This window comes from Kazachstania africana, chromosome 1, assembly GCF_000304475.1.
Source record: "Kazachstania africana CBS 2517 chromosome 1, complete genome".
NCBI classification, from domain to species: Eukaryota; Fungi; Ascomycota; class Saccharomycetes; order Saccharomycetales; family Saccharomycetaceae; genus Kazachstania; species Kazachstania africana.
Genome location: NC_018940.1, coordinates 857,485 through 884,443, shown reverse-complemented (window position 1 = coordinate 884,443; position 26,959 = coordinate 857,485). Strand labels below are relative to the sequence as shown.

Sequence of the window (26,959 nt, the reverse complement as noted above, 5' to 3'; positions counted from 1 at the left end):
AAAACTTTCCACTCGTCTTTGTCGTGATGAATTCTTCTGCGTCAAAAGAGTCGCTAAAAAGACATTGACTGGAAGATAGAAAGATGAAATGCCACAGTAAATGCCACAGTAAATGCCACTATCATCACGTAACACGAGGTGCAAAATTAGAAAGCGATTTTATCGAGAAATTCAATTTGTGAAACCCGCTTGGCAAAAAAAACAGATATGTAAACAAATTGACATGACAAGAATAAATCGACATTGATCTGGAACCCAAGTCACGGTATTACTAGTATTTCACGCAGGAAGAACGATGTCAATTGTAAAGAACAACAAGGATATATTCACGTTATTTGACAAGAAAGGTCAAGGTTCTATCTCCAAAGAACAATTCGGAGATTATCTCAGAGCCATAGGTTACAATCCAACAAACGAACAGGTAAAGAACATATTGGCCAGTCACTCCAGTGATCAATTATCATTAGATGAGATCAATGAGATTGTTTCTTTGAACATCAACGAGTTAGAAGCCACGACACAATACAAATCTGATGATTTCATAAAAGCCTTCCAAATTTTCGATAAAGAGAATACTGGTAAAGTCACCGTTGGGGATTTAAGGTATATGCTTACTGGTTTAGGTGAAAAGTTGAGCGATGAAGAAGTCGACGAACTCTTGAAAGGTGTCGAAGTGGACAGTGACGGTGGCATAGATTACAAAAAATTCATTGATGATATCCTAAGACAATAAATAAGTATATGTTATATACAGATTGATAGTTTTTTATATCAACATCGAAACTCATATATATATATAACATCACTATAATAAGTAAACGGGACTATCAAATTTAAGAAGCCAAGGCAAAAAAAAATCATTTAATGTATTCTACTACTACTCTTACTGGATCCCATTCTCAGCAGAAACTACTAGACAATGACGGACAACTTGTGGAACCCAGAAGATCATATCCCACTCCATATCAAAGAGAGCCTCTCTAAACTATCTCCAAATTACGTGCTTGCATTCTTCAATTTAGTGCAAAGTTTGAAATTGCAAAAGAGAACCGGTTGGCTAAACAACAATATATCGAATCCTGAGTCCATCTCAGATCACATGTATAGAATGGGTATCATGTCTGCCATCCTCAAGACCCCAAACGTCAATACAGATAAGTGTGTTAAGATCTCGTTAGTCCATGACATCGCAGAATCAATTGTAGGTGATATAACGCCTTTTGATGTCAAGATCGATAAAGAAGAAAAGCATTATAGAGAACTGAGCACTATAAAATATATATGCAACGGACTTATAAAACCATACAATACTACTGCGGCACAGGAAATCCTCGACTGCTGGTTAGATTACGAAGATGAAAGATCATTAGAGGGTTCCCTTGTAAGAGATCTCGATAAATTCGAAATGTTGGTGCAGTGTTTTGAGTATGAAAAATCACATAACAAGCAAATGGACTCCTTCTATGATTGCGTACCAGTCATCAAGAACCAAGAAGTGATTCAGTGGACGGCACAGCTACTCAATGAAAGAAGTAAATATTTCAATATTTAATGATATTTTTTTTCTGTAAATTCGTTTTTTCCAATATTAAGAGGAAAAAAAACATCTATAGTTTACTTTTAATATATAGAGAAAACTTAAATAGAAAAGATTGTATAATAATATAGATACAGCATGAGACCATTCGATACGGGCCATGAAGATCTAATTCATGATGTTGCTTATGATTTTTATGGTAGACATGTAGCTACCTGCTCTTCAGATCAGCATATCAAAGTATTTAAACTGAATAAAGAAACTAGTCAGTGGGAATTGAACGATTCATGGAAGGCTCACGATAGCAGCATTGTCTCCATCGACTGGGCAGCACCAGAATATGGTAGAATCATTGCATCTGCTTCATATGATAAGACAGTAAAATTGTGGGAAGAAAATTTAGATCAGGATGAGTGTTCCGGTCGTCGTTGGAATAAATTATGCACTTTAAATGATTCCAACGGTTCTTTATACTCTGTCAAATTTGCTCCGGCTCATATGGGCTTAAAGTTAGCTTGTATAGGTAATGATGGGGTATTGAGAATGTATGATGCATTAGAACCATCAGATTTAAGATCATGGACCTTAACTAGTGAAATCAAAGTATTGCCATCGCCACCAGCTAACCATTTACAGTCAGATTTTAGTTTATCGTGGTGTCCATCAAGATTTTCTACTCAAAAAATTGCTGTGTGTGTCCTGGAACAGGCTTTGATCTATCAAAAGGGTAAAGATAATAAATTCCATGTAGCTGCAAGATTACCTGGTCATAAGGGATTGATTAGAAGTATCAGTTGGGCACCTTCAATTGGTAGATGGTATCAATTGATTGCCACAGGTTGTAAAGATGGTAAAATTCGTATATACAAAATAACTGAAAAACTAAAGGACAATCAAACGTCATCTTCGGTTTCAAATGATGAGTTAAATAACCCAGATCAGCAGGATAATAATAATAATAATAATAACAACTATAATAACACGAATCTTAATGAAAATGATATTGATAAAAATGCTCTGCAATCTATCCTAGAAGTTGAATTGCTGAGCGAGCATGATGACCACCAAAGCGAAGTTTGGTCTGTCTCGTGGAACTTAACGGGTACCATTTTAAGTAGTACGGGTGATGACGGTAAAGTACGTCTCTGGAAGTCAACTTACTCCAATGAATTCAAATGTATGTCTGTAATTAGTGCACAACAATAGTAGGATTTTATAACCTATATCTATACAGTATATATCATGAAATTTACAGATTGAATTTAATAGTCTATTCTTTTTTGATCTTCTTTTCGCCAGATTCTACCACGCTTTCGATGGCTTCGTTAGATCTCTTATTACTTGAAACTGGTTCCGACACATCTTTTTCCTGAAAGCCACTCACTGATTCTTCCTTGAGCCCAGTAGAGGCTTCCTTGTAACTAGTAGAGGCTTCCTTATAACTAGTAGTATCTTCTTTAGTTTCTGACGAGCTCTCCTGTTTAATCTTATTCTTACTCGCTGCAGAATCGGCGGTAAATTCCTTTTCCAAACACTGTAATAAGGTATAAATTCTTCTGCCAATTTCTACAGGATTTCTACTTTGAAAAAAGAAATCTAATTCAAACAACGGACAATCTCTGATCTCATCTCTAATCACCTCGTATATATCATTTCTTTCTAACCCGTATTTTGCCAACGTAATCAGTAAAAATCTATCTTCTTCCTCAGAAAATATTCTCTTGTTGCTGCTTGAAGGAGGGAATTTTAGTTTCAAATCAAAAAATGGATTGCTATACTCAGATACTTTACGACGTAAAATATCCTGTTGAAATTTGACCTTTCTGATTTTTTCCTCATCTGCTTCTATCAATTTAATGTACCTTTCATGATCTTCAATGCGCCCATAATTCTCCCAAAAAGCTGTAGCATAATCGCGTACTTCCTCTAAAGTCTTACCAGGCGCCATCTCCATTGCTATAGCACGAATAGAGTTTCTACCATATTTACCAGATAGTGCTATAAACTTTCTGAATTCAAGCTTGTTCCAATTTGAAAATCCTTCGCTCTCCCATTCACGTCTTTGTTTCTCTTCTTCCTCAGTTAAAGGCTCTGCAGTTTCAACGGATTTTTGCATGAAATCCAGTTTTGTTTGTTTCTCTTCATCAGTCAAATTATCGCCATATGTTGTCTTGACATCTTCCAATGATGGCTGGTAGTTAGTCTTCTTCGCAATCCAATAGCGCTCCTTTTCGTACAGATCCTTCAATTCTGGACGTTGTAATTGATGAGAAGCAAATGACCTAGGCTTTGGCATTCTGGGTTGTGCAGGCGTAGGTGCCTTTTTGGTATTTAAAACATCCTTATAATAATTGTCAATGGAATAATTTTCCTTACGCTCACGCTTTCTCATCGTCGTATTTAGCATTAAAGGATTGATGATATCCTTATGAACATCTTTCTTGAAATCTTTACCATCCCATTCATAAGCAGAATCTTGATTAAACTTTTGTAAGTCATCAAGACCTAGAGAGGAATATTTCGCATTTAATGACTTTGTCTTGTCCTCTGATTTTGCTAAAAGTGAATCCAAATCAACATCGGGATCTGTATCCTTTTGAGACATAGGACTTGTAGCGTCAGCACCATTCGGTTGAGGAGTCCCTAAGGTACTTGATGTTGCGCTATCATTGTTTTCAAAAACATCTGCAGCACCGTGCTGAATCATCGACAATAAGGCGTCCTTATTGTCAGTTTTTGACTCTTTTTTAGAGGATGTTCTGTTCTGTTGGATGACCAATTGATCAAGTTTCAATTTTTGAGTGGCTCTTTCTAGAATTTTTTCTTCAACAGAATTGTCTGTAACGAACCTGAAAACTTTAACTTGTTTCTTCTGTCCAATACGATGTGCTCTATCCATTGCTTGAAGGTCTGCTTGTGGATTCCAGTCAGAATCATAAAGCACTACCACATCAGCAGATGTTAGGTTAATGCCTAGACCACCTGCACGTGTAGTTAAGAGGAATAAAAACTTTTCTGAATCTGGGGCATTATATTCATCAATTGATCTAATTCTATCTTCATGATCTGTAGAACCATCAATTCTGCAATATTGATATCCTCTGAAAAAACAATAATCTTCAAGAATATCTAACAATCTTGACATTTGACTGAAAATTAATACCCTTGAGCCTTCCATTTTCATCTTGGTTAACAACTTATCAAGGACCTTCAATTTTGCCGAATTATAAACTAAATGTTCGTCAGTAGTATAAGGTGGTCCTGGTTCTGCCCCATCAAAAAGATAAGGATGGTTACAACACTTTCTTAATTGCATGACAATATTTAGTAACCTTGTCTTCGATTCTTTATTACCATTAGAGCCATTGACAGCGTCGATATCCTTTTCCAGAATTTGCCTGTACCATTTCTTTTGCATGGATGACATACCCACATATAAATTCAACTCTTTCTTCGGTAATAATGATGTTTCGACATCACTCTTGATTCTACGCAACAGGAAGGGTTGTAAAATTGTATGTAACTGTTTCACGATAAGCTCTTGATTTTCTTCATTATTACTTCCCTCAGAAGAAAACCACTCGTCAAAATCTTGAGAATTGGAGAAGATATCAGGTAAAAGAAAGTTAAGCAACGCCCACAATTCATGTAAATTGTTTTGTAAAGGTGTACCGGTAATTAACAGTCTGTTTTTTGAGGTGAACTCTCTTAAGACTTGTGACAACATCGACTCTTCATTCTTGATTCTATGAGCTTCATCAATCACTATGTACTCCCAATTAAATTTCTTAAATGCTGATTTTTCTCTGATAATGATTTCATAGGAGGCAATAACGATATCGAAATCACAAGGTAAAAGCTTAGTTTTTATCATTTCTTGTCTCTCTTCTTTATCACCCTGTAAGACAAAGGCATCAACCTCTGGCGTCCATCTATTGATTTCTCTTAGCCAGTTATTTAGAGTAGACTTTGGAGCAATAACCAAGAAAGGGCCATCAATATTCTCAATATATTTCAAATATCCTAGGAAAGCAACAGTCTGTAAGGTCTTACCTAATCCCATCTCATCTGCAAGGATACCAGCTAAACCATCGTTGTGTAGGGAAACTAACCAGTTAAGACCTTGAACTTGATAACTTCTCAATTTACCATTAACGTATGCTGGTGATTCTCTAAATTGGAATTCTACGTTTTGCAAATTATCGTCACTATTTTCCTCATCTTGCAAAAGCTCTTCATCTTCTTCTCTTTCAGTCTTTCTTTTCTTGGATTTTGTCTGATGATTATCCAATGAGTTTAAGATTGACTTAAGTTTTGAATCTTTGGCAGCTTTACCTTCTATAAAATGTCTGAACAGACTACTCAATGACAATAAATTTTCAAATCTTTTCCTAGTATTATCTAATTTCAACTGCTCCATATTTTTGGAATCCCCATGATTGATTAAGAATTTGGATTTACGTGATTCTAATGGTACCTTCACATGGTTAAACTGTTTTAACTGATCCCAATACTCAGGAGTCGTCATTGTATTTTCTATTAGTTTATAGCAGTGAACTTGATCGGGTTAGTTGGTTAAAGCAATTAAAAAAAGTGTCCTTTGTGGTTTTCAAAAGATTGCAATTTGGCGTTTTCAAATTTCCTTCATTACTTAAACATCAAAAATTTTCCATAGATCAAGAGAAATAAACAGCCCTTTAAAACATCTCAAGAATTTGCATATGGGACTGGTATTTAGGTTTACGCAATATATTACAAGTACACATTTGGATCCTTCTTTTACTCTTCATAGACTTACAGCACTCATCTTCACGATATTTCTAGATGGAGGAAATCCTTCAAGGTTAGTGCTGTAACCGAATGGACATGTAGTTACACTTATATACTAGGAAGAATGATATCGTACATATAGACTAAACCTTCGATATCCACATTGCGGACCATTACTAACATATGTTTACTGGTTGTGGCCTGTGAATAGTTATATGTCTTCACTGTCAAATTGCGGTTTACAGTCACTCTTCGCGTCTAGTTAAATTACAAGAAAAAACGATCATCTTGGTGAAACTTGCCAGATATTATATGTGCAGGCCTCAATAGAACATTGAAAGACGTAGAAATTAGTATGGCAGAAACGTTGAAAGACAAAATAGTTGATGATTTTGAGTCAGCCGATGATTCTTTCTTGTCATATCTCTTAGCTAAGAAACAGACAGTTAATATTGACAAGATTAGGTTGAATACGATAAGAGAATCCCTATCTCACAATGGATCAGCAGAACTGGATGCAAATGGGGATATGTTTCGCTCCTTAGAGTTTGAAATGCGTAAACGGAGCCATATTTTCCTACAGACGTCTAATGAACAGTATAGACAGCTGCAGGAACAGATGAAGAAGAGACGATATAGTGTGGATTTTGACTCACCACCAGAAGAAATTGAGAATATACCAGAAACTTCTATGGAGGAAAGCGTGGAAGAAGATGATTTAACTGAATTAAGAAAAAGATTGTTGACAAAGTCAGCAGGGTCAGAAACGGGTGGCAATGACAATATCGACAAACAACTCCAAGAACATGATAATATACAGAGCGATCTAATGAATGACATGGTGAAACTTGTAAGTAACCTGAAAGACGGTGCAGTGGCCTTTCAAAATGCACTAGAAGAAGATGAAAAGATTCTGAATGCTGCCGAAATTGGCATTCACGTGGCTTCAAATGGTATTAAAGATATGAGTGGAAGATTACAAAAATACGATAAGAAGAAACTAAGCTTGTGGTTCTATCTATGTAGTATGATTTTCATGGTCTTAGGGCTCATAGTAACTTTCGTCATTGTTAGACTATTTCCTGCATTATAAGTCTCGAATTATATATACGTACTTATTCAAATTTAGAAACAAACAAACAAACATACAAACAAACGTACATACACGAACGACTATAACTCAGCAAAGTCTCGCTGTCTTTAGCCCAGTGCTGACTTACCCAAAGAATATCGCCACCCAAAGTCTCCAAAAGGCAGGCTAAAGTGGCAAATAAACTTTCCGTACTCTTTGCCTCCTGCAGGACAGCGAGAAATAGCTGTACCACTATCTAGGTTCCATGGAAAAACAAGGATTGTTTATATGAAAGGCATTGATTAGAAAAGCATGAGACCTTGATTACACTCTTGACCAAGTACAATTCATCATTGATTTAAATTAAATAGAGACTAGAATGACTGAAGAAATTCCTACCTACAGTAGATGGCAAAACTTCAAAGATGCCCTTTATGGATTCAGACCTAATAAGGCCAAGTTTACCCCAGACATGTATCCTGACTTGAAGGGAAAAGTAGCCATTGTCACTGGTTCTAACACTGGTTTAGGTTTTCAAGTCACTAAATTACTTTATGGAAAGAATTGTGACGTTTTTATGGTCGTCCGAAATGAAACTAAAGGCCAAGACGCCCGTGACACTTTATTGAAAGAAATTTCAGATTCAGAAGGGTCACTTACCCTCATTGCAGGTTGTGACTACTTGGATCTCACTGCGATTAAAGCTGTTGGTGAGGATATTAGAAAAAAATTGAATGGTAGACCAATCAATATGATTATTCACAATGCAGGTTTAATGCCTCCAGTCAACACAGGTACTTCTAAGCAAGGACATGAAGCAGTTTTTCAAACTAACGTTTTGGGTCCTCAATTATTACAACATTTCTTGGATCCTTTGTTTTTGAAAAATGATGATACTGCTTTGAAAAGAATCGTTTGGGTCAGTTCTGCTGCACATTTGTTTGGTTATCCAGAATATGGTATCAGATGGGAAAACCCTACTTTTGAAAACGAGCCGGTTGAAAGTAGACCCCATCCAATGAAATTATATGGACAGTCAAAATCTGCTAACATCCTTCAAGCCAAAGCCTGGGCTACTAGAAACGCTGAAAAAGTTAATGAGATCGGGTGTGTCTCTGTCTCATGCTATCCAGGTAATTTGAAAACCGAGTTGCAAAGAGGTTGGGGTGCCATTAATCAAGCAGTAGGAAACTTACTCTTGTACAATTCTGTTTACGGTGCTTACTCCGAATTATACGGTGCTTTATCTCCTGATTTGACAGTTGCTGATCAAGGCGCTTACATCATTCCATGGGGTGAAATTGGTCAGCCAAGAAATGACATTAAAGTTGGTCTCACTACCGGAGCAGACTTAAGACTTTGGGATTTGGTCGAAGAAAAGATTTCTCAATTTTTTTGAAATTACAGGGCCACCACGTTCTATAATTATGTACTTTCTCATGATGAACATTTAACATCATTGACTTTAATACTATTATTTTTTTTTCTTTATTCGAAGCAAAATAAGCTGACCGTAAGATCCAACGGCATGCAATAATTGGCGTTGCCATTCGACTGACATTCTCATTTTTAATTACTGTCGTGGCGACTAGAATAAGAAACATTTAAAAAGTCTTCGCAGAAAAATTTTCTTAGTCGGTAGACGTGCCCGCTTTAAGAAAAAACGATTTTTCAAGATCTTGATCCTTTTCTTATGATCTTGATCAACAAGCATCGAAATCATCGCTAGATAAGTAAAGTTTATATTAATACATATCAATAACCATTTCCAAGATGGTTAAGAGAACAGCTAAAGACATTGAAGATGCCAAAATCGATCATCATGAAGCCAAGAAGCTTTCTAAGACTTATATGAAACATGTCATCAATACACAGGATGATTATAAACATATGTACATAAGCGTTCAGCCATTAGATATATTCTGTTGGGGTACTGGTTCCATGTGTGAATTAGGTTTAGGTCCATTAGCCAAGAACAAAGAAGTAAAAAGACCTAGATTGAATCCATTTTTACCTCACGATGAGGCAAAGATCGTGTCCTTTGCTGTTGGTGGGATGCATACGTTGGCTTTAGACTCAGATAACAACATTTGGTCTTGGGGTTGTAATGATGTTGGTGCTTTAGGTAGAGATACATCTGGGGCCAAGGAAAATTTGAAAGATATGGACAAAGAAGACTCAAGCGATGACGATGATGGGGATTTAAATGAATTAGAATCTACGCCAAGCAAAATTCCAAGGGAATGCTTCCCTCCATTAGCTGACGGTCATAAAATTGTCCAATTAGCTGCAACTGATAATCTGTCATGTGCACTGTTCAGCAATGGTGATGTCTATGCCTGGGGTACTTTCCGTTGTAATGAAGGTATTCTTGGATTTTATCAAGATAAAATAAAGATTCAACTCACACCATGGAAAGTTCCAAGCTTCTCCAAATATAGAGTCGTCCAATTGGCACCAGGAAAGGACCACATCTTATTTTTGGATGAAGAAGGTGTCGTCTTCGCATGGGGTAACGGTCAACAATATCAATTAGCTAGAAAAGTTATGGATAGATTCCGTTTGAAGACTTTAGACCCAAGACCATTTGGTTTAAGACATATTAAATACATTGCAAGTGGTGAAAATCACTGTTTTGCCGTTGACAAAGATGACAAAGTTTATAGTTGGGGTTTAAACCAATTTGGTCAGTGTGGTATTTCTGAAAATGTTGAAGATGGTGCTCTAGTAATCAAGCCAAAAAAAGTGTTACTACCTAAAGATGAAGGAATCAAGATAAAATCTATTTCTGCCGGTGAACATCACTCATTGATTTTGACACAAGAAGGTGACTTGTTTACTTTTGGTAGATTAGACATGTTTGAAGTTGGTGTCTCCAAAAGTAGATTACCTGAAACTACATACAAAGACGAACATGACAAGGCCCGTTCGATTCCAATTCCATTCAAAATGTCAGATGTACCTAAATTTAAAACAATTGCCGCAGGATCACATCATTCATTGGCTGTCGCTGCAAACGGTATTGCTTATTCGTGGGGTTTTGGTGAAACATATGCTGTTGGGTTAGGTCCTTCTGGTGACGACACAGAAGTTCCAACCAGAATTAAAAATACAGCTACACAAGATCATAACATTATTTTAGTTGGTTGTGGTGGTCAATTTTCTGTTTCTGGTGGTATCAAATTATCAGATGAAGAGGCAGAAAAAAGAGCTGATGAAATGGATGATTAATTCAGGCATCTGTTAGTGACGTCAGCCACCATTTTCTAACTGTAATATACCGTGATCCTGAAAAGACTTTTCTTTTTTTTTAATCTCTTTTTACAGTTTACCAATATATCATAAGTACTGTATATAGTGATGTAACATCCGCATTTTAAGACAATAAAGACAGGCCTCTTTCTTAGTAGCTCAAGAATATTCACATTGTGATGTTTTTACCTGGTAGTCATGAATTAAATCAAGATAATGTAAAAATTTTAATTTCGTCAAGACGCTATCTTTCTGGTTCAAAGTTAAGAATTCAAGATCAATTAAACAGACAGCCAACATCTCCTCCTTCATATGAAAGGTAAATAAGTAAAATACTGAACTAAATGATAATCATCAGTAGCATCTTCTCCCTCATAGTGGAAAAACTGAGATAATGCAAAGACTTTTCTTCTCCCCAGGTAGGATCACGATATTGTCTCGATGATTAAGGTATTAAGCCTTAATAATGACTGTTTAGGAAACTGTTAGTAGCTTGACATATCCTCCACATGAAGTTACGCGTGCTATGTATATTCTTCTTAAAAACCCGTAAACGTCCTATGCCCTCTATAGGACGATTCCATCAGAGAAAGCTTTTGTTAATCCAAAAAAAGGGATTAAATAACAATTTCTTTGCGGACTTTCTTACCCTCCGTCAAAGAATTGCGGTACAAAAAGCCAATCCTTAAGTAAGCGTCTTCGTTGTTTCCGTAGTGAATCGTGCATCATTTGAAAAGTTACCATCTTGTCTCAACAAGGAATGTCTCACTGAATTTACCACAAAGGAAGGGCTGATGACAGATTTGCATGGGTTGGGCCCACACATTCTGACCGGATCTTCGAATCTTGACCTGTACTAATCTACTTACTAGGGATTGGCAACAATCAAGAATGGCCATCTCCGTGTTGCGACAACCTCTCAAGGATGTGTCGTCTGCAAGAATTTACAGATCCTGACTGTGTGTACTTTCCCTGTCACTTTTCCTCTCTCTGGCTTTCTCCTCCCATAGTTACGGTTTTTTTACTCTCTAACGATAGCGAAAGAGACTTCCTTCTCAGAGTTACTCTAGGTCCCATCAAAACAATGTGAACAGATATCTGTACCACATATACAAATTCTCTGTCTCTCTGTCTCTCTCTCTCTCTCTCTCTCTCTCCAGTGAACAACATCCTTTCGGGATTTTCATCCCACGACGCTTTTGGGATTTACCACCCCGGCGGATTTCCGCCTTCTTCCCATTTCCCATCAAATTTATGACGTTCGTTGGATTAGTTGATATTACAGGGCAGCAGTAAATGGAAATGATTTGTGCCTTTTTTTTGCTTTTTATTCTTGTATTCATTTTGACTTAATTCATTCTCTGTTTCTTAGCATACCTGCCATTGCCATTTGGGGGTTTTTCGGTATTGATGGATTTATTTAATCGAATTCAGTTGATCATACTGACCTTGTAATTAGTTATCTCAAACATTGTAGTATCCCTCCGAGTATCTTTTGGTAATCTCTGACTTCTTCATTAAGCTTCTTACTCCAGTTGCACCGATATTCCATACAATATATATACTCTAGATTATATTCACGTACATGTGTATATTTCACCAGTAAATCCCTAGTTTTTACACCTTGGATTATTTGTTACTAATTCCAGATTTCTGATAACAGCTTTTAACTTCATCAACTCTCAATTTTATCGTTATTGCTACTATTGGCCTCAGCTACTATAAAAAACTTAAACTTAGCACAATAAGCAGTTTTAGTCATACATTTTAATTATTTCCTTAATCATAGTAATATTAGTTACACTGGCTACAACCAAGGAGTTTTTTTTGAATAAAGATTATACTTCAACTTACATTGTCATACACTATAATTAAATAATTTAATTAATCAAGAATCTTTACAGATACTATATCGATTATTATACCCAGCTGAATTACTGTTTTTTTGCATTATCTCACCTTATATGCCAAATTATCGAAATAGCAATTTATCATGAGTTTTTCCAATCAACAAGTTACTTTACCTCCTATCAGGACTTTATTTGATGCCATAGACAAGGACCAAAAAAGTGTTACGAATGTTGCATCTGTGGTCCCTACAAATGGTGCAACTCTTCTTGCCAGTCCTGTTAGAACTGGCAGCATGAACGCTAATGGTAAATCCATCGTACATGACACAAATATACTGTTTTCACCAACAAGATATAATAATCAATCACTTTCTCCTCCAGTGTCACCACCAAATCTAAATACTTATCTTCCGAAATATTCCAACGACTACTCTAACTATTACAGTTATATGAGATCAGGGGCTAATGACGACCCTAGCATCTTCAACTCACAGCAACCTCTAACCTCACCAGCTTCTTCCAGTTTCAGTGTTACCTCCCCAGCTTCACATTATAATTCAAGTCCCACAAGTAATAAGTATCCTCCTAATCGGAACTTCAGTGGCACCGCCAGTGCGACTCACTTCATTCAAGAACCTTCTTTAAAAGGACTCAAAGAATATGTACCAACGTCCCCTCCTCACTCTGCCACCATTCACAATAACAATATCCATTCTCCACGTAGTCCTTTGAATAATCTTCATCACCACTTTCATCATCAACCTCAACGATTTACTGCAAACATCATAAACACGAACAGTTTTAGAAATGAAGATGCAAAGAAATTTCTTCAAAGGAGACACAGTACTTCAATAATTGACTCTAATAATGAGAATACCGACTTCCAAAGAAGTCCGAAAGCCAATGATAATACTAATCACAACAGTATTCTCAAAAGTAAAAAAGGTACAGGAAAGAGATCTAACTTACCAAAAGAAACTGTTCAAATTTTGAATAATTGGTTGGTTAATCATCTTGGTAATCCGTACCCAACTGCAATAGAGAAAAATGAACTATTGAAGCAAACTGGGCTGACGAAGATTCAATTATCAAATTGGTTCATAAATGTCAGGAGGAGAAAAGTCTTTACCGACTATTTTGATTCTCCAGAAAATAAAATTACCATGGAAGCAAATAATCAGCATTTGAAGAAAGATGATGACAATTTCATACTATCTAACCCTTCTACTCAAAGAAAATCTATTATGTCAAGACGTAGAAAATTAATCGATAGAATTGAAACAAACAAGAAGTCAGATGTAAGTACGAATAATAACGATTACTTACAAAAGGAAAATTTTGATAATGATAATGATAGTATAAAATCCAATTAAAACTTTTGGATTTTCATCTCCTTGATCTTGTCATTTTATTTATTTATTTGTTTGATTATTTTATTTTTTTTACGTTTTCATATATATTCATTGATATGCCTTTTTACAAATATTCAATTAACTTTTTTGGTTATTATACATCTTGCAAATTACCTATTTATACATATTTAAGTTTATAGCAAATAGCTTATTGGGGAATATAATTATCTTCGTCTTGGTCGTAGTCGCCACTGGCATCAAAACCGCCCATTGCCGGTGGAACAAAGTTGAATGCAGAGTTTGGGGCCGCAAATTGGATTTGCTCCTGATTAAACCTATTACCTATACGTTGTGCTAGTGGAACAGAGAACCCACCCCTTGAGGCATCAAATTCGAATTTCAATTCATCACTAACTTGACCACCACTTCTTCCTCTACCGAATTGCCTACCATCTTCAAATCCTGGATCTAGATCTATTGTAATCTTTTTATCATCTAACTTGGTGTTAGACAAATATTTGACCGCGTTTAATGCTTCTTTCGGTTCATTATATATGACAAAGCAAAATCCACAAGGTGTGAATTTGAATCTATCTAGGCCCATGACTATTCTTTTTATGGTACCACATTTTGAAAAAAGTTCATATATTTGTTCTTCTGATGTATAAAAAGAGAGATTTCCTACATAAATTGTAGAGGAGACTAGCGATGCACGCAATTCCTGAAGACCATTTGGATTCCTTCTTGCTTTCCTCAATAAATACGTCGATGGTGTATCTAGCCTCCTTGCAGAATGGTTCCACTTCAACTCATCAAATTCCTCTAAATTCCCCATCTTGAGTAAATAATTGTTTGTGTTAAGCTATGAATCTCTCAATATAATATATTATATTCTATTAGTGTGCACAAAGCTTTTATGGAAAACTTCTTGTATTGAACAGTACAAGAATTTTTTTTCAAAATTTGCCGCCGGGTAAGCTGAAATTTAAGGTCATGTGATTATTATGAAATACGGTGGCAGTGCATTTTCGTATTAATTTTTTACAAAAAGATAATCCGATATAGTGTAACGGCTATCACATCACGCTTTCACCGTGGAGACCGGGGTTCGACTCCCCGTATCGGAGTAGAATAGTATTTTTCCAATCTTAGAAATAGGTAATCCATTACAGTCGCAGATGGTTATCATGTTATGCACTTTTTGTAAGATCATTAATTTATTTTGCACTTTTTCTTGTTTTTTTGTAAATTAATTAAATAAATAATTTGTCTATATCGTTGACCCTCATGTAAAAGTAAATAGTTCTACTCCATAGCCGATGGTTGTGGAGTCCCGGTATTAGAGTTTTCGGGCACTTTATAGTTTAATGCGCGACCTTCCTCATATAGGCTATCTATGACTTGCTGTAAATTTCCTCCCTCTTTTAAATCGAGGTATTTCTTGTACAGAACTAAGGCTGTATAAGCATCCTCAATAGAGTCATGATTATCTTCCTGTATACTTTGGCCGAGCAACACAAAGGCCAAATATCTCAATGAAAGAAATCTCTTACCTTGTAAAAAGTAAATTGCAGTATCTCTGACTTGTTCCTTTGGTACACATATATTAATATTCCTAAAATCGTTCTTCAGACCATGCCCCACAAAAACACACTTCAGCTGCATTAATAGCCAAACTTTACGATATGCGACGTCTCTGGTAACTAATGGTTTTGTACTTCTCTCAGGGTCTAAGTCACCTGGTAAGATACCACTGTATTTTGTCAAATAGTTTTCGATCGCAGTTGTATTGACAATGTAGTCATCCACGAAGGGGATTCCAAAGGAATCCCCATCAGAGCCTCTCACCATCGATAATCGTGCTAATGCCGTTTTCTTCGATCGGACAATGGTCTTTATTCCTTGACAATCTATTTCATTGAGCTCATCATTCAATAAGACAAATTCAGCATCAATTGCAACTAGACTCCCGGGAGTTGGGGCCTCTTCTAAAGTTAGTAATTTAAACTCACTTGCTCTTCTTGCTCTAATACCGTTACTGAAATGATCTCTGTAAAGAATGTTATAGTTAATAGAATATGTATCCACAGAGAAAAAAGGTTTTCGTAGTTCTTCAGCGTCGCAATAAATTACTATTTCTGGCTTTTTCCACCAATAAGAAACATTCAAAGCCTCTTCTTCATCAACTTCAACTACCAGATAATCATTGAACATATACCATTTGAAGCGATCTGCAACCTCATCATATATTCTCACGAAGGTTACAAGCCTGGATTTCCCGTCAACATCAGTAATTCGGGCAACATATCCATTTAATTCGTATTTGAAAATCTGGCTATCCGTTTTTATTTCATTTGGATTATTTCTTAAAACTGCTTTATTATTGTAAATTGTGGCATAGAACTCCTTGGACAACCAGTTCTTGAAAGGTTTAGCATCCTTCCACTCAGAGTCCGATAACAATAATTCCAAAGAAAGTAGCGGCGGTAAATTTGAAATCGTCCTTTCGTACTCAGTAACACCTTCCTTGTGGCATACATTACAGATGTTATCAAAATATTTCAGTCTTTTCATTGAAGATTCAATATATGGCAATATTGTCTGACAGTTTTGCTTTTTGTTTGGGTGTTTGATCCCATTTCTCGCTGGAAGCAAGATAGCCAAGCTAGGAACAATATCCCTCTGTGTTTTATGGTGTTTACACTTGAATCTCATTTCTGAAACAAGTTCAAACCCAAAACATTGCTCAAGTGTTATATGATGCCCGGTACTTTCAAATTCTTCTTTCAATAGTTTTCTTAAAATAAATTCATTGAATTTTTGCGCTATGCTTTTCTGTAATTTCTCTGAAGAAAGTGTTGCTTTCTGCATTAATTCAACATTGTGTGTAGATTGGTCTAATAGTCCTAGCTCGTCAGCCTCCGGGCTTAAATTTAATGAAGTCTGGAAATTAGATGATCTACAAACCCTTTCTTTTGATCTGTCCATCATGTCGTAAAGATATCCTAGCTCTGACAAAAGATTTGCCTTGCCAAAATTTTCATCTTTCAAACATCCAACAACGAAATTAAATATTTCAGGTACAAATCTATACAGTTGCAGAACAGCATTCGTATAGACATTATCCACATCGGCACTCAAACCGGGATACGGTGTTTTATTAAAAGCGTCAAAATCAAATTGCTCACTCCCATAACGACCGTATGTAAACGGCAGTTGTCTGTACGCGGGAGGAATTGCACAATCGTCACTGATTTTATAAGTGAATATATTCTCTTTGTTCGTCGAAGTTATCTTTTTTCTTTGATCCCTTAAGGAAACATATTGTTGGACAACATTTCTACCACCAAATCTTGTTTTATCATATAGATAAAATGGAAACTCTTTCGTTAATAAGTTCCTATTTAAAATACCATTTTTAGACGCTTTTGCATTTTGAGTGGATGATATGGATAAATGTGCGTCGATGGGTCTTGGAACAGTTCCTTCGCTGCCAAAAACTGTGTAAGGCCACGCTGATAAGAGCTTTTCATTGTAATAAGGCAACCCCACAGAACTTAACGGAAATTCTTTATCGTCCACATCGGTTAATTTTAAATGAGCACCATCATCAACAAAATCTGGATATTCAAGAATGCCGGGTGTATTTGTAAATTGACCTACGTTTTGCGATCTGCTCCAAGTACTTACAGTATTGTCAATTTCTAAGACAGTGATATTGTCTCCATTCGGGGATATTATCAAATCTTTTATTTCTTGTCCTGGATGGACGTATTGTGTTCTTAAAATAGGGTTCGATAAATCGATGAAATCAAATGGTCCATTTTTGGACGCAGCAATCATTACAGTTGGAAGTACTGGATGGAGCTTCACAAAGTCTGCACCACCAGCACCCATGGTTGTACCTTTTGAGAACGATATAGGTGGCAGTTGTGTCATCGTCCTTAAATCATAAACCGTAATGAAGGGATCGGCAAAGGAGCTATTAAATCTTCGAGACGTACCACATGTTACTAGTGTATAATCTCTGACATCCATAGACGATACCGTCTCTGAATGAGCCGAAAATGACTCTATCACCAGATTGGAATTAGGATCCAGTAAGTCAACTCCTCCTGACTGCTTACCAATTGTTATTAACTTGTTGCTAGATTGTAAAAAATGTACTTTACTTTTGTAATCAATAACTCCAGAGACTTGTCCTTTCTGAAGATCTATGCATGTTAAACCAGTTCCTAAATTGGACCCGCCACAATATATCTGGGTTTGGTTGTCTGGTGTTTTAGTGCACATAGATTGCAATCCTCCAAAACTTGCGACATCCATGCTGGTTAAATTCAGCATTGTAACACCTCTCCTGCTGGCTAAATGTAATGAGTCATCACTTAATGATAAGATACCGTCTCGTAATGTCAAAACATCGGCTACATTTGTACCTCCAATATGGCCCTTATAACGGGTATAAAGCCGAAACCCAGTACTATATGAAGACACACAACCGTATGTATCCCCAACCCAAAGTAAGTTAGCCCTGTCGTCGAACGACAACCTTGTTATTCCTTTTTCCTTGTTATCGTAGCGGAAGTATGATTTTTGGAGATGAGTAGTTAGATCAGCAGTGTTATTGAATTGATGGTGCCAATTATTCATAATATCATCTGGTACAATGACTTTGTAGAGTATATTAGCAAATTTATAATGCTGTAATCAATTGAGTATATCAGGTCAAGATTTGAAATAAAGTAACGTTTGTTTGTATAATTTGATGTTTTTTTCTTAGGGACGATGCGGAAATCATTGAATAAGCGAGTATCACTTCATTCCATTAATAGCTTAAATGCAAGTGGCATGAAAAAGATATTTATTCTCATTTCCTTCAGTAGTCGACTGGTTATGAGTCTATAAGTAGATATAAACTATGACTTATATGCTATTTTTTGGCCTTTACTTACTCTTTTCGCCACGTAGGTTTTAATAATTTCTTTTCTCTTGAGTTTTCTTTCGTGCAATTGTCTATAGACATAGTCTAGTTCTCCTTTTGCCATTAACATCCTAAGAATCACATTCATCGTCTCAACTTCCCTCTCCAATTGTTCTATATCACTACTATCTATCGGCCTTCCTGAGTCAATGCTTAGTTTCTTAGACCCTGCAGACATTATTGTCCTTCTTCTAACGATTCTTGTAAGCTTCCTGCTAACAACAACTTTTGAGTTATCCTTCTCATTTAGATGTCTTACATATGATTCGTAGGTTGGGGTTAATCTTTGTATATCTTTCTTCAATTCTAATGAGCTTTTGTCGTAAAGGTTTGGTATTAACAAAAGATTCTGATAAAGTTTATTCTTCAAATTCTCCAGTGGAGGACCTTCTCCGTTATTGTGGAAGAAGTCTATACATAATGCATTCAACCACGAGAAAATAATATCTACCTCTGTTTGACTCAAAGGGCGACCGTAACCAGGGATAGTTGAAGAATTGCCTACATTCCAGATGGTCCTTTTTGCTAAGGCCAGCTTGTTCTTTGCGATAGATAGTGGCGGTAGAAGTAGGTTATCAGCTGTGCTCAGGATAAGGGACCATGCTCTGAGCATTACCATAAAAAGTAGGTCCTGTGTTAGTTCCGATGCTAAAATATTTAGATTGGAGTTTAAATAATCAAATAGTGGTACAATTGCCTCGTAAATTTCATGTTGGGAAACCTTTTTACTTCCAGTGTTATGATGAACACTCTTCAGAGTCTCTCTAGAAAATGCAAAATTGACAAAGCTGGAGAACTTATTTACTAGTGATTCTATAGCCTTGTCTCGAGCTCTTGACAAACTTCTACAAATCCTTCCAACAGCAAACATCGGATCTACTTTTTCTGTCTCCAGAGAAACCTGTATAACTAATTCACCTTGAGTATCTAATTTTAACGTCTTCTCAATAGGAAGCCCATCACTTGGAAAATTCTGCGGTGCTAATGTAATGGTAGTTCTACCACATAAGTCATCAGAATTCAATGACTTAAATCTTCTTAAGTGATGGTGCCAAATGTTGAACATAATCGAACATGTTTCATTGTGTGCCAATTCTACTTCAAATTCTTCATCCCATATAGGGTTGTTATTTCTGGGTATCGTTTTAGTTGCACCGATTTCTCGCTGCCATTTACTGCTTCTCAAAGATACAGCGGCGTTTGAAAATCCATCACTTCCATATCCTCTAATATCATTTGCTTCAATAACACGAATGGTATACAAGTGTTTCATTGCTTCGTAATTGTCCGAGAAAGATGCTTTTGATTTATTCTCATTTTCAAAATTTTTAATTATGATAGAAAGACGTTCTGGCTGTACTTGATCCTCTAATTCTTCAACTTTTGAAAGCATAGCCTCCAAATTATTCAGAAGCACACATGTCCTCACTGTATATTGGTAAGGCGCAGGAACGATCATCTCGTTTGATTTAAGGGCACTTTTCATTTCATGAAAGGAGAATCTACTTTTCCTCTTCTCTTCTGAGGCAAATGATGAGTTTGATGGTTCTTGTAATTGAATAGGTGATTTTTGTAATCTTAAGTCTCTTTCAATTAAATGTAATGTTTCTAATGAATAAAGTGAAACGCCATCAGAAAATGCCTTAAGAATATGTGTAATTGAGACGGCAAACTGATAAGGATTACCCCAATTGAAATTTTCAACTGTTTGTATGTATTCATGTATCATTTTGAAAATATCGATTACTGAGCTACTGTAAGGCGTACCCGTATTGACATGTTCCCATTTTTCATTCTTTATTATTGTTCGTATGGAAGTGATGATCTGATTACGGACATTTTGTGTGAACTCTGTCAAATATTTCTTGAAACGATTCTCAAGATTGATAGGGAACGTTCTCTTATTTTGAACCTGAATAAAAATATCTCGCAACTCTCGCAGGTTTGCATAAAGTTCAAGTGCATCGACAGGAGCTATTTTTTTGCTGGTGCTATTACAATTTCTTTCTGCAAGTGCTAGTAATTGTGTAACGTCGGTAGTAAATGCAGAGATCAAAGTGTCGGCGCATAAAAATGCAATATTTATTTCGTCTAAGAGAGGTTTGGTGTATCTTTTTTGTATAGTTTTAATAGTTTCTTTGACTGATTCAGTTAAATCGTAAATATGATGAAATTCTAGTTGATCACTTTGCGGTAATGATTTAATCAATGAAATATAATGCTGTTCTGATGCTCTAAAAATTGTCTTTCGCAATTTAGCCATAATAGAACGGAAATTCTCCTTGCTCAATGTTTTGGGATTATAGATAGCCAGATCTGATTGGATATTAGTGTAGTAAAACGATAGGATGGGAGAGAACTTTGGCTGTACGGAAGCATATAACCCAGATAAAAGATTGTCAATGGATGAAAAACATTGATTCGATGTAAAGTTCAAATTTGAAATCCAAAGCTTTCGGTCTAATGTATTCCAATTGCTGAAATCAATGATATCATCTGATTTTAGAAATTTTATTCTTAGCATACTGAAAAGATTGACAGTTAATGGTAAATTTAACTCTTCATCATTCAAAATTGCCATATTTGCAGCTGTGTATAATAATGTGGCCAAGGTTGTTGGATAGTCAAGTCTCCAGTACTTCGAAACTTTTGTCATCAAAAACATTGCATCCTGAGAAAGATTCAGAGAAGACATACTATTCTGACATTCTTTTTTCAAAATCATAGACATGAAGATAATAAAAGAATTATGCGCACTTTTTGGAATAATTGCAGTACTCACATTTTGATCTGGTAGCCTTCTTTCTCTCAACTCTTGGAATTTTTCGACCAGCTTAGAGATTTCGTTGACTTCATAGGTTTTCCACTTTCTATATTCTAATTCATCGTCAAAATCTTCAATTCGAAGTCTTCCTTTATCAGCATTGAGGTTATTTCGAATTTGACGAAACTCTTCGCATAAAGCACTTTTTGTGACATCTTTCGATAACCTTATTATATCTTGCTCCATTTTAATGGGGTCAATACCAAATAGAGCAGCAACATAGGAGGCATGACTCACTTCTTGAAATCTAAAAGTAGGAGAAGTATTTTTAATGGATGGGCCACCAGCGCTCCTACCTGAAGGCTCATCTAGAGCTTGATTAATCTTGTTTTGGGGTAATTTGCGGCTAGTTAACGGCCTTCTTGTAGGATTTATATTAACCTTGTACTGTCTCAATTTTTCAGTTATAGAGCCAGGTGCGTCAGATGGAACGAGTGTTATCAATAAATCAATAAATAGGGAAATCTCCCCATGAAGTTCGTTCTGTAGATTCTCGACATTAAGTTTGCTCAGATTGTTATTAGCAACCTTTGAGAAGTACACTATTAAGTCCTCTGGTTTGCTAGTCAATTCTAAAGTCCTTTTCATTGTAGGATTGAGGAAATAGTCATTGTATAATTTTAGTAAGGACCGTCTATATTCCTCTGTTCTGACATTTTTCTTCTGAATTGCAACTCCATTGAGGTAACGTTCTAAGCTATCTTTTAATGCGTTTATACTATGCTCTTCAAATCTTGTTACATCGAGTTCTGCAGTTGTGCTTGGCAACCATGATAATCTTTTATTTCGATTGATATTTTTGTTGCTATTATTATATTGTGATTTAAAATCATTTATGGGAATCGTATTAGACACTATTCTACGTTCAGGATATTGTGTTCTATGAAAACGTGGTTCGTTAATATATTCGAAGATTATGATCTTTAGAATATATGAATAGATTTCTTCAACTGAAATAGCTGTTTTACTTTCATTTGGCATGGATAATGGGTCCCCACATGGCGGAGGTCGCACAGGTGGTGTTGACGAGTTATATCGGTGCATTATGTATGAGGCTGTTCTAGTATTGTGGTATAGTCATCCAGTAGTTGGTATTTTAATCTATGGCTGAAACGCACTTCGTTTTTTTATTTACAATGAAATTCGATGAGGTCCTCAGTAATACAAAAATAATACTGATGCTCGCTTAATACAAATGGCGACTTCTTTGAAAAGATAGTTCCTTTCAAAATCTGTTAGATCACGGAGAAAGTGGTTTATGTTATGAAAGTTGTATTTCATGAACTATTGTCATAAGTTATGCTGTTTATATGCTTTTCTACAGTATGTATCAATGATTAATGCTTGAGTTACTGTCCGACGTCTGAGAAATCGACCGGTGATTGATACGATAAGACACTGTCTTCAACTCCGGAAGAATTTTCATTGGGGCTTCCACTAGATCTAATACCAGATGAAGACTCTTTAGATGGCCCCTGTAAACCGCCATTGGGCTTGTCGCTCTCTGGATCATTGGGGAATTCGTCAACAGAATAATACCCAGACGACGAAATCTCATCAGACGAGTCCTCATTAGAAATAGAAGACCGAGTATTAAATTCATCTGCACTTTTGCTACCTCCCGTCTCTTGTTCCTTCTCCTGTCCATCCTCATCATCCTCATCATCCTCATCATCGTCGCTGCTACCGCTGCTGCCGCTGCTACTAGGGTTGGATATTTCAATTTCAATGTTTACCATGTTTTTTTTCTTCTTTGGATCATTATTTGGTAGATCGATGGTATGACGTTGAAGAATTGTGTTAATTGAAAACTCATCAATCTTCTCACCAAAAACCTTTCTCATTTTTTCATCAGAGAAGACTTCTTGTTCGTCATCAGAATTTTGTAAACCATTCTTTTCTATATACTTCCATAACAGTCTTACTAACTCTGCTCTTGTTGATTGCCTGAGTCCAAGAAGCTCCTCTAAATCTTTACTTAGTTGCACTCTTTGTTCTGAAACTTGGGACTTGCTAGTTTTTTTCCTCTTTCTATGATATGCATCGTGAGCAGTTTGTTTGCTATCTCGATGTATCAAGTCCTTAACTAGTTTCCGTTGCCTGGCTTTCATTTCTTCCCTAGATATACAATTTTCTGTAATCTCTTCGAAAGCATTTCTTCTTTTCCTTACAAGGTCATCTATATCTTGTTTATACGGTTCTAAATCACATAGGAATGTGTCTTCAATCAAAAGTTTGATCGACTCCAGATCGGTTTCAGCAGAGGCTACGATGGGTACTACTGCTTCAATATATGGAATAAAACTACTGACATCTTCTGGATGCTCTTCTCCTTGTGACATTTGCCCTAAAAAGTCTGATTTTAGCTTTGGGATAATCCATCAAATATTTCAATATTTTTTACATTATACTAATATCATGAATACTGGTAACTTTAAGGCGTCGCGATGAAAATAATATAAACAAACCCTGTCGCTATTAAGCTTCAAATGGTGAAATTGCAGAGCTGAAGGGCATCACTGTAGGCTCCCGCAAGAATAGCTCATCTTCAAACTGACTTACTCAATCCTACATTATATATTTTGCACAAGTTACTGGTTTCTTGTTGAATGTTTAACGTTGCCTAAAATAAAAGCCAACATGACACCATCCTCGAAGCTAGACATCTAGATTGTCGTCAAGAACACTTAAAAAGTATAAAAATGAGCGTCTCGGTTATACTTGGCGTCTAAGTTGCACGCAAGTCCCAAATGAGCGGTTCCAGCATAAAATGAGAACTTGCGCATTGTGAAGTTATATAATTTTCAAGATTATTTATAGCTTCAGTACTAGCTTCGATACGATGGTAAAAAAAGAATAGAAAATCACCAGATAATATAGTTTAATATTTTTAGAAAATTGGTTGAAAGATATACATTAAACGATGTTTAACCTTAGATAGAAAATATTATAAAGGATTCCCGGAAAAGTGGTTAATACTCTTAGTATCTTCTTTGTGGTCTTTGGTTTTGAGATCTGTCTTGAATGTAAGTACCTGGAACAATGTGTTCTGGTAAGTGAAGATAGTCCCTTAAGTATTCTACACCTTCTTCAGTTAAGGTGTAGTAATAGTATTGCCAAGAGAATTGAGTCTTGACGTAACCCTTGGAAGTTAAAGATTGTAAAGCCTTGATAACATATAAGTTTCTGGTGTCAATTTCTTCGTGCTTGGCTTGGTTGAAGTCCTTCTTGGCAACGACAACACCTTCTAGTTAAAAAAAAAGTATTAAATTTGGTCGTTAGTAAAAATTGTTTTATTGATTATTTATAATGACGACGTTTGTTTTAATCAGATTGTGAAATATTTATATGGATTTTCTGTAGCTATGAAAATTGGTTAACCTCTATGTGTACGCAAATTTCAAAGTTTAGCATATTTGGTATTGTAGTTCCTAATTATCCTCGACCCTTGTCGAATTACATTTCATACCATATTAACAGAACTGTTTTTGGTTGATAATATGAATCTTATCGGCCATTTAACAACAATCTAGGTGCTAATCGTTCATTTTATATCTTCATTTCTGTTTTCGTTAACATACCTTGAAACAAATATCTGTGGATCTTGTCCCTTTCACCCTTTGGCATCAACATATTGGTTCCTTGGTTTATGGTCTCTTTGCTTACTTCTAACAACTACCTTCACACCTATTGAGCTTCTTGTATACTCATCTCTACATAGTGTAACAGCCTAGCATAGAAGCGGTTAGCAGTGGGATGACCCAGCCCAGTACAAAGAGTTTGGTTCAACTCTCAACCAACCCTCCGACCGAAGCTAAGCGGAGCAGACATCAAAGGTTCCCTACATTACTGGGAAGCTCCATTACTGGGAGGGTTCCGTGGAGTCCCCAGAAAGGTAGTTACTCCAATGTCTCTGCCTAGAGCTTGCTTAGCTGACAAGTACCATTTCGCCTCGCAATTCTGAAAAGTTTCAATTTTTCAATTTTTAGCAAAAAAAATGATATACTTTTTGAAGTTTTTTATTTTTCCACCCACGCATATATAATGTATGGGTTAAAACGGCAGTCCATGAAAACGTACTTCCCGGCAATACTCGCATATCGACAGAGCCCCATTCTTTGGGTTTAATTAGGCTTGAAGTACGAATCATAACGATTAAGATCTATATTATTGGGGTGTAGCATATTACATAGGTAAATGCCCCTTCAACTATTTGGTAGAGATCAAATAGTAGTGCATTATGATAGCAGCAATGAGGATATAGAATCACACGATGATTCCTCCCCTAGTTTATCGAGAACTGTTGTGCTCCAATATAAATTACTACATTTTGCCGAGGATATCACCCAGTTTAAGTTATATAATGTCACTATCGTTCATTGGACTTTATTTCTACTGTGGTTGTGGCTTCTCTGGTCATTAACAAATGTCTATAATGACTTGTATCAGAGATCTGCACATTTTGCTAGTATGTGCACGAATGTTATTCTGTTTGGACTATCTGATATAATTGCTCAATCCATAACGTGTTATTTTTCATCTTCTATTGATCCTATACCACAAATAATAGATTCCACAGCAAACGAATTCATGCATCAATGGCGGCATAACGCCTCTCCATCTCAGAATAACGAAGACACAGGCTATGAAAGTGATAACTATTCCGTCTTCAATGACTATGGGCTTTCTGCCATTTCTTCAAATGTTAGCGATTTCGAATTTAACACAGAGTACTCGAAATTACGTGACACATCCATATTCAATTTCTGGAGATGGGTTTGTTTTATGTTCTGGGGACTATTTATTAGTAATTTTCAAGTGCCATGGTACAAAATTTTGAATTACTTTTATACGGAAGATCCAACCGTTATACAGGTTCTTGAACGCGTATTATCAGATCAACTGTTGTATTCACCACTTTTCCTCTACTTTTTCTTCACTTACTCTAACTTTATTATGGAAAGAGGCGATTCTGAGACTTACAGGATAAAAATAGAGAGATTATACATTTCAACTCTAGGATGTAATCTACTAGTGTGGCCACTAGCCCAATTTATCAATTTTCTCATCATTCCTAAGCATTTTCAGGTCCCCTTTAGTTCTTCTGTTGGTGTTCTTTGGAATTGTTTCTTATCAATGAGAAACGCATCAAATTCTATATAACCTTATTTAATGATATAATGACTATATTTTCGAGATCGTCAACAAAATATGATAGAGAGTTCTTTGATTAATCTTACTTTCCATATTTCCGATATGTATGTATGTATGTATGTATGTATGTATGTGTGTATGAATGTATCTATATATGTAGTATAACG

At 36.0% G+C, this 26,959-nt stretch overlaps 14 protein-coding genes and 1 non-coding gene across 15 annotated transcripts; 9 read left to right on the top strand and 6 right to left on the bottom strand.

Moving 5' to 3' along the window:
- Positions 1–295: 295 nt before the first annotated feature.
- MLC1 (Mlc1p) lies at positions 296–733 on the top strand (the record flags this gene model as incomplete). The annotated part of the gene is made up of 1 exon (XM_003954965.1): positions 296–733. The coding sequence occupies one exon, from the start codon at positions 296–298 to the stop codon at positions 731–733; it is 438 nt and encodes a 145-aa protein (XP_003955014.1).
- A 186-nt stretch (positions 734–919) lies between these two features.
- KAFR0A04430 (HD domain-containing protein) lies at positions 920–1,552 on the top strand (the record flags this gene model as incomplete). Its single annotated transcript, XM_003954964.1, has 1 exon — positions 920–1,552. One exon carries the CDS (start codon positions 920–922, stop codon positions 1,550–1,552), a length of 633 nt encoding a protein of 210 aa, XP_003955013.1.
- Positions 1,553–1,675: 123 nt separating this feature from the next.
- SEH1 (Seh1p) lies at positions 1,676–2,743 on the top strand (the record flags this gene model as incomplete). The annotated part of the gene is made up of 1 exon (XM_003954963.1): positions 1,676–2,743. One exon carries the CDS (start codon positions 1,676–1,678, stop codon positions 2,741–2,743), a length of 1,068 nt encoding a protein of 355 aa, XP_003955012.1.
- Positions 2,744–2,807: 64 nt separating this feature from the next.
- Positions 2,808–6,065, bottom strand: KAFR0A04410 (uncharacterized protein; the record flags this gene model as incomplete). Its single annotated transcript, XM_003954962.1, has 1 exon — positions 2,808–6,065. One exon carries the CDS (start codon positions 6,063–6,065, stop codon positions 2,808–2,810), a length of 3,258 nt encoding a protein of 1,085 aa, XP_003955011.1.
- A 597-nt stretch (positions 6,066–6,662) lies between these two features.
- USE1 (SNAP receptor USE1) lies at positions 6,663–7,400 on the top strand (the record flags this gene model as incomplete). The annotated part of the gene is made up of 1 exon (XM_003954961.1): positions 6,663–7,400. The coding sequence occupies one exon, from the start codon at positions 6,663–6,665 to the stop codon at positions 7,398–7,400; it is 738 nt and encodes a 245-aa protein (XP_003955010.1).
- A 358-nt stretch (positions 7,401–7,758) lies between these two features.
- On the top strand, positions 7,759–8,778 carry KAFR0A04390 (uncharacterized protein; the record flags this gene model as incomplete). Its single annotated transcript, XM_003954960.1, has 1 exon — positions 7,759–8,778. One exon carries the CDS (start codon positions 7,759–7,761, stop codon positions 8,776–8,778), a length of 1,020 nt encoding a protein of 339 aa, XP_003955009.1.
- Positions 8,779–9,152: 374 nt separating this feature from the next.
- On the top strand, positions 9,153–10,610 carry SRM1 (Ran guanyl-nucleotide exchange factor; the record flags this gene model as incomplete). Its single annotated transcript, XM_003954959.1, has 1 exon — positions 9,153–10,610. One exon carries the CDS (start codon positions 9,153–9,155, stop codon positions 10,608–10,610), a length of 1,458 nt encoding a protein of 485 aa, XP_003955008.1.
- Positions 10,611–12,624: 2,014 nt separating this feature from the next.
- TOS8 (Tos8p) lies at positions 12,625–13,854 on the top strand (the record flags this gene model as incomplete). Its single annotated transcript, XM_003954958.1, has 1 exon — positions 12,625–13,854. The coding sequence occupies one exon, from the start codon at positions 12,625–12,627 to the stop codon at positions 13,852–13,854; it is 1,230 nt and encodes a 409-aa protein (XP_003955007.1).
- A 187-nt stretch (positions 13,855–14,041) lies between these two features.
- Positions 14,042–14,668, bottom strand: CBC2 (nuclear cap-binding protein subunit CBC2; the record flags this gene model as incomplete). Its single annotated transcript, XM_003954957.1, has 1 exon — positions 14,042–14,668. One exon carries the CDS (start codon positions 14,666–14,668, stop codon positions 14,042–14,044), a length of 627 nt encoding a protein of 208 aa, XP_003955006.1.
- Positions 14,669–14,888: 220 nt separating this feature from the next.
- On the top strand, positions 14,889–14,960 carry KAFR0Atrna2E. Its single transcript has one exon. It is a non-coding gene; the product is annotated as a tRNA-Glu (tRNA).
- Positions 14,961–15,138: 178 nt separating this feature from the next.
- Positions 15,139–18,483, bottom strand: PAN2 (poly(A)-specific ribonuclease; the record flags this gene model as incomplete). The annotated part of the gene is made up of 1 exon (XM_003954956.1): positions 15,139–18,483. The coding sequence occupies one exon, from the start codon at positions 18,481–18,483 to the stop codon at positions 15,139–15,141; it is 3,345 nt and encodes a 1,114-aa protein (XP_003955005.1).
- A 266-nt stretch (positions 18,484–18,749) lies between these two features.
- KAFR0A04340 (uncharacterized protein) lies at positions 18,750–22,682 on the bottom strand (the record flags this gene model as incomplete). Its single annotated transcript, XM_003954955.1, has 1 exon — positions 18,750–22,682. The coding sequence occupies one exon, from the start codon at positions 22,680–22,682 to the stop codon at positions 18,750–18,752; it is 3,933 nt and encodes a 1,310-aa protein (XP_003955004.1).
- A 305-nt stretch (positions 22,683–22,987) lies between these two features.
- UAF30 (Uaf30p) lies at positions 22,988–23,980 on the bottom strand (the record flags this gene model as incomplete). The annotated part of the gene is made up of 1 exon (XM_003954954.1): positions 22,988–23,980. One exon carries the CDS (start codon positions 23,978–23,980, stop codon positions 22,988–22,990), a length of 993 nt encoding a protein of 330 aa, XP_003955003.1.
- A 639-nt stretch (positions 23,981–24,619) lies between these two features.
- RPS10A (40S ribosomal protein eS10) lies at positions 24,620–25,265 on the bottom strand (the record flags this gene model as incomplete). The annotated part of the gene is made up of 2 exons (XM_003954953.1): positions 24,620–24,885; positions 25,220–25,265. 2 exons carry the CDS (start codon positions 25,263–25,265, stop codon positions 24,620–24,622), a joined length of 312 nt encoding a protein of 103 aa, XP_003955002.1.
- A 570-nt stretch (positions 25,266–25,835) lies between these two features.
- Positions 25,836–26,801, top strand: KAFR0A04310 (uncharacterized protein; the record flags this gene model as incomplete). The annotated part of the gene is made up of 1 exon (XM_003954952.1): positions 25,836–26,801. The coding sequence occupies one exon, from the start codon at positions 25,836–25,838 to the stop codon at positions 26,799–26,801; it is 966 nt and encodes a 321-aa protein (XP_003955001.1).
- Between the last annotated feature and the right edge of the window lie 158 nt (positions 26,802–26,959).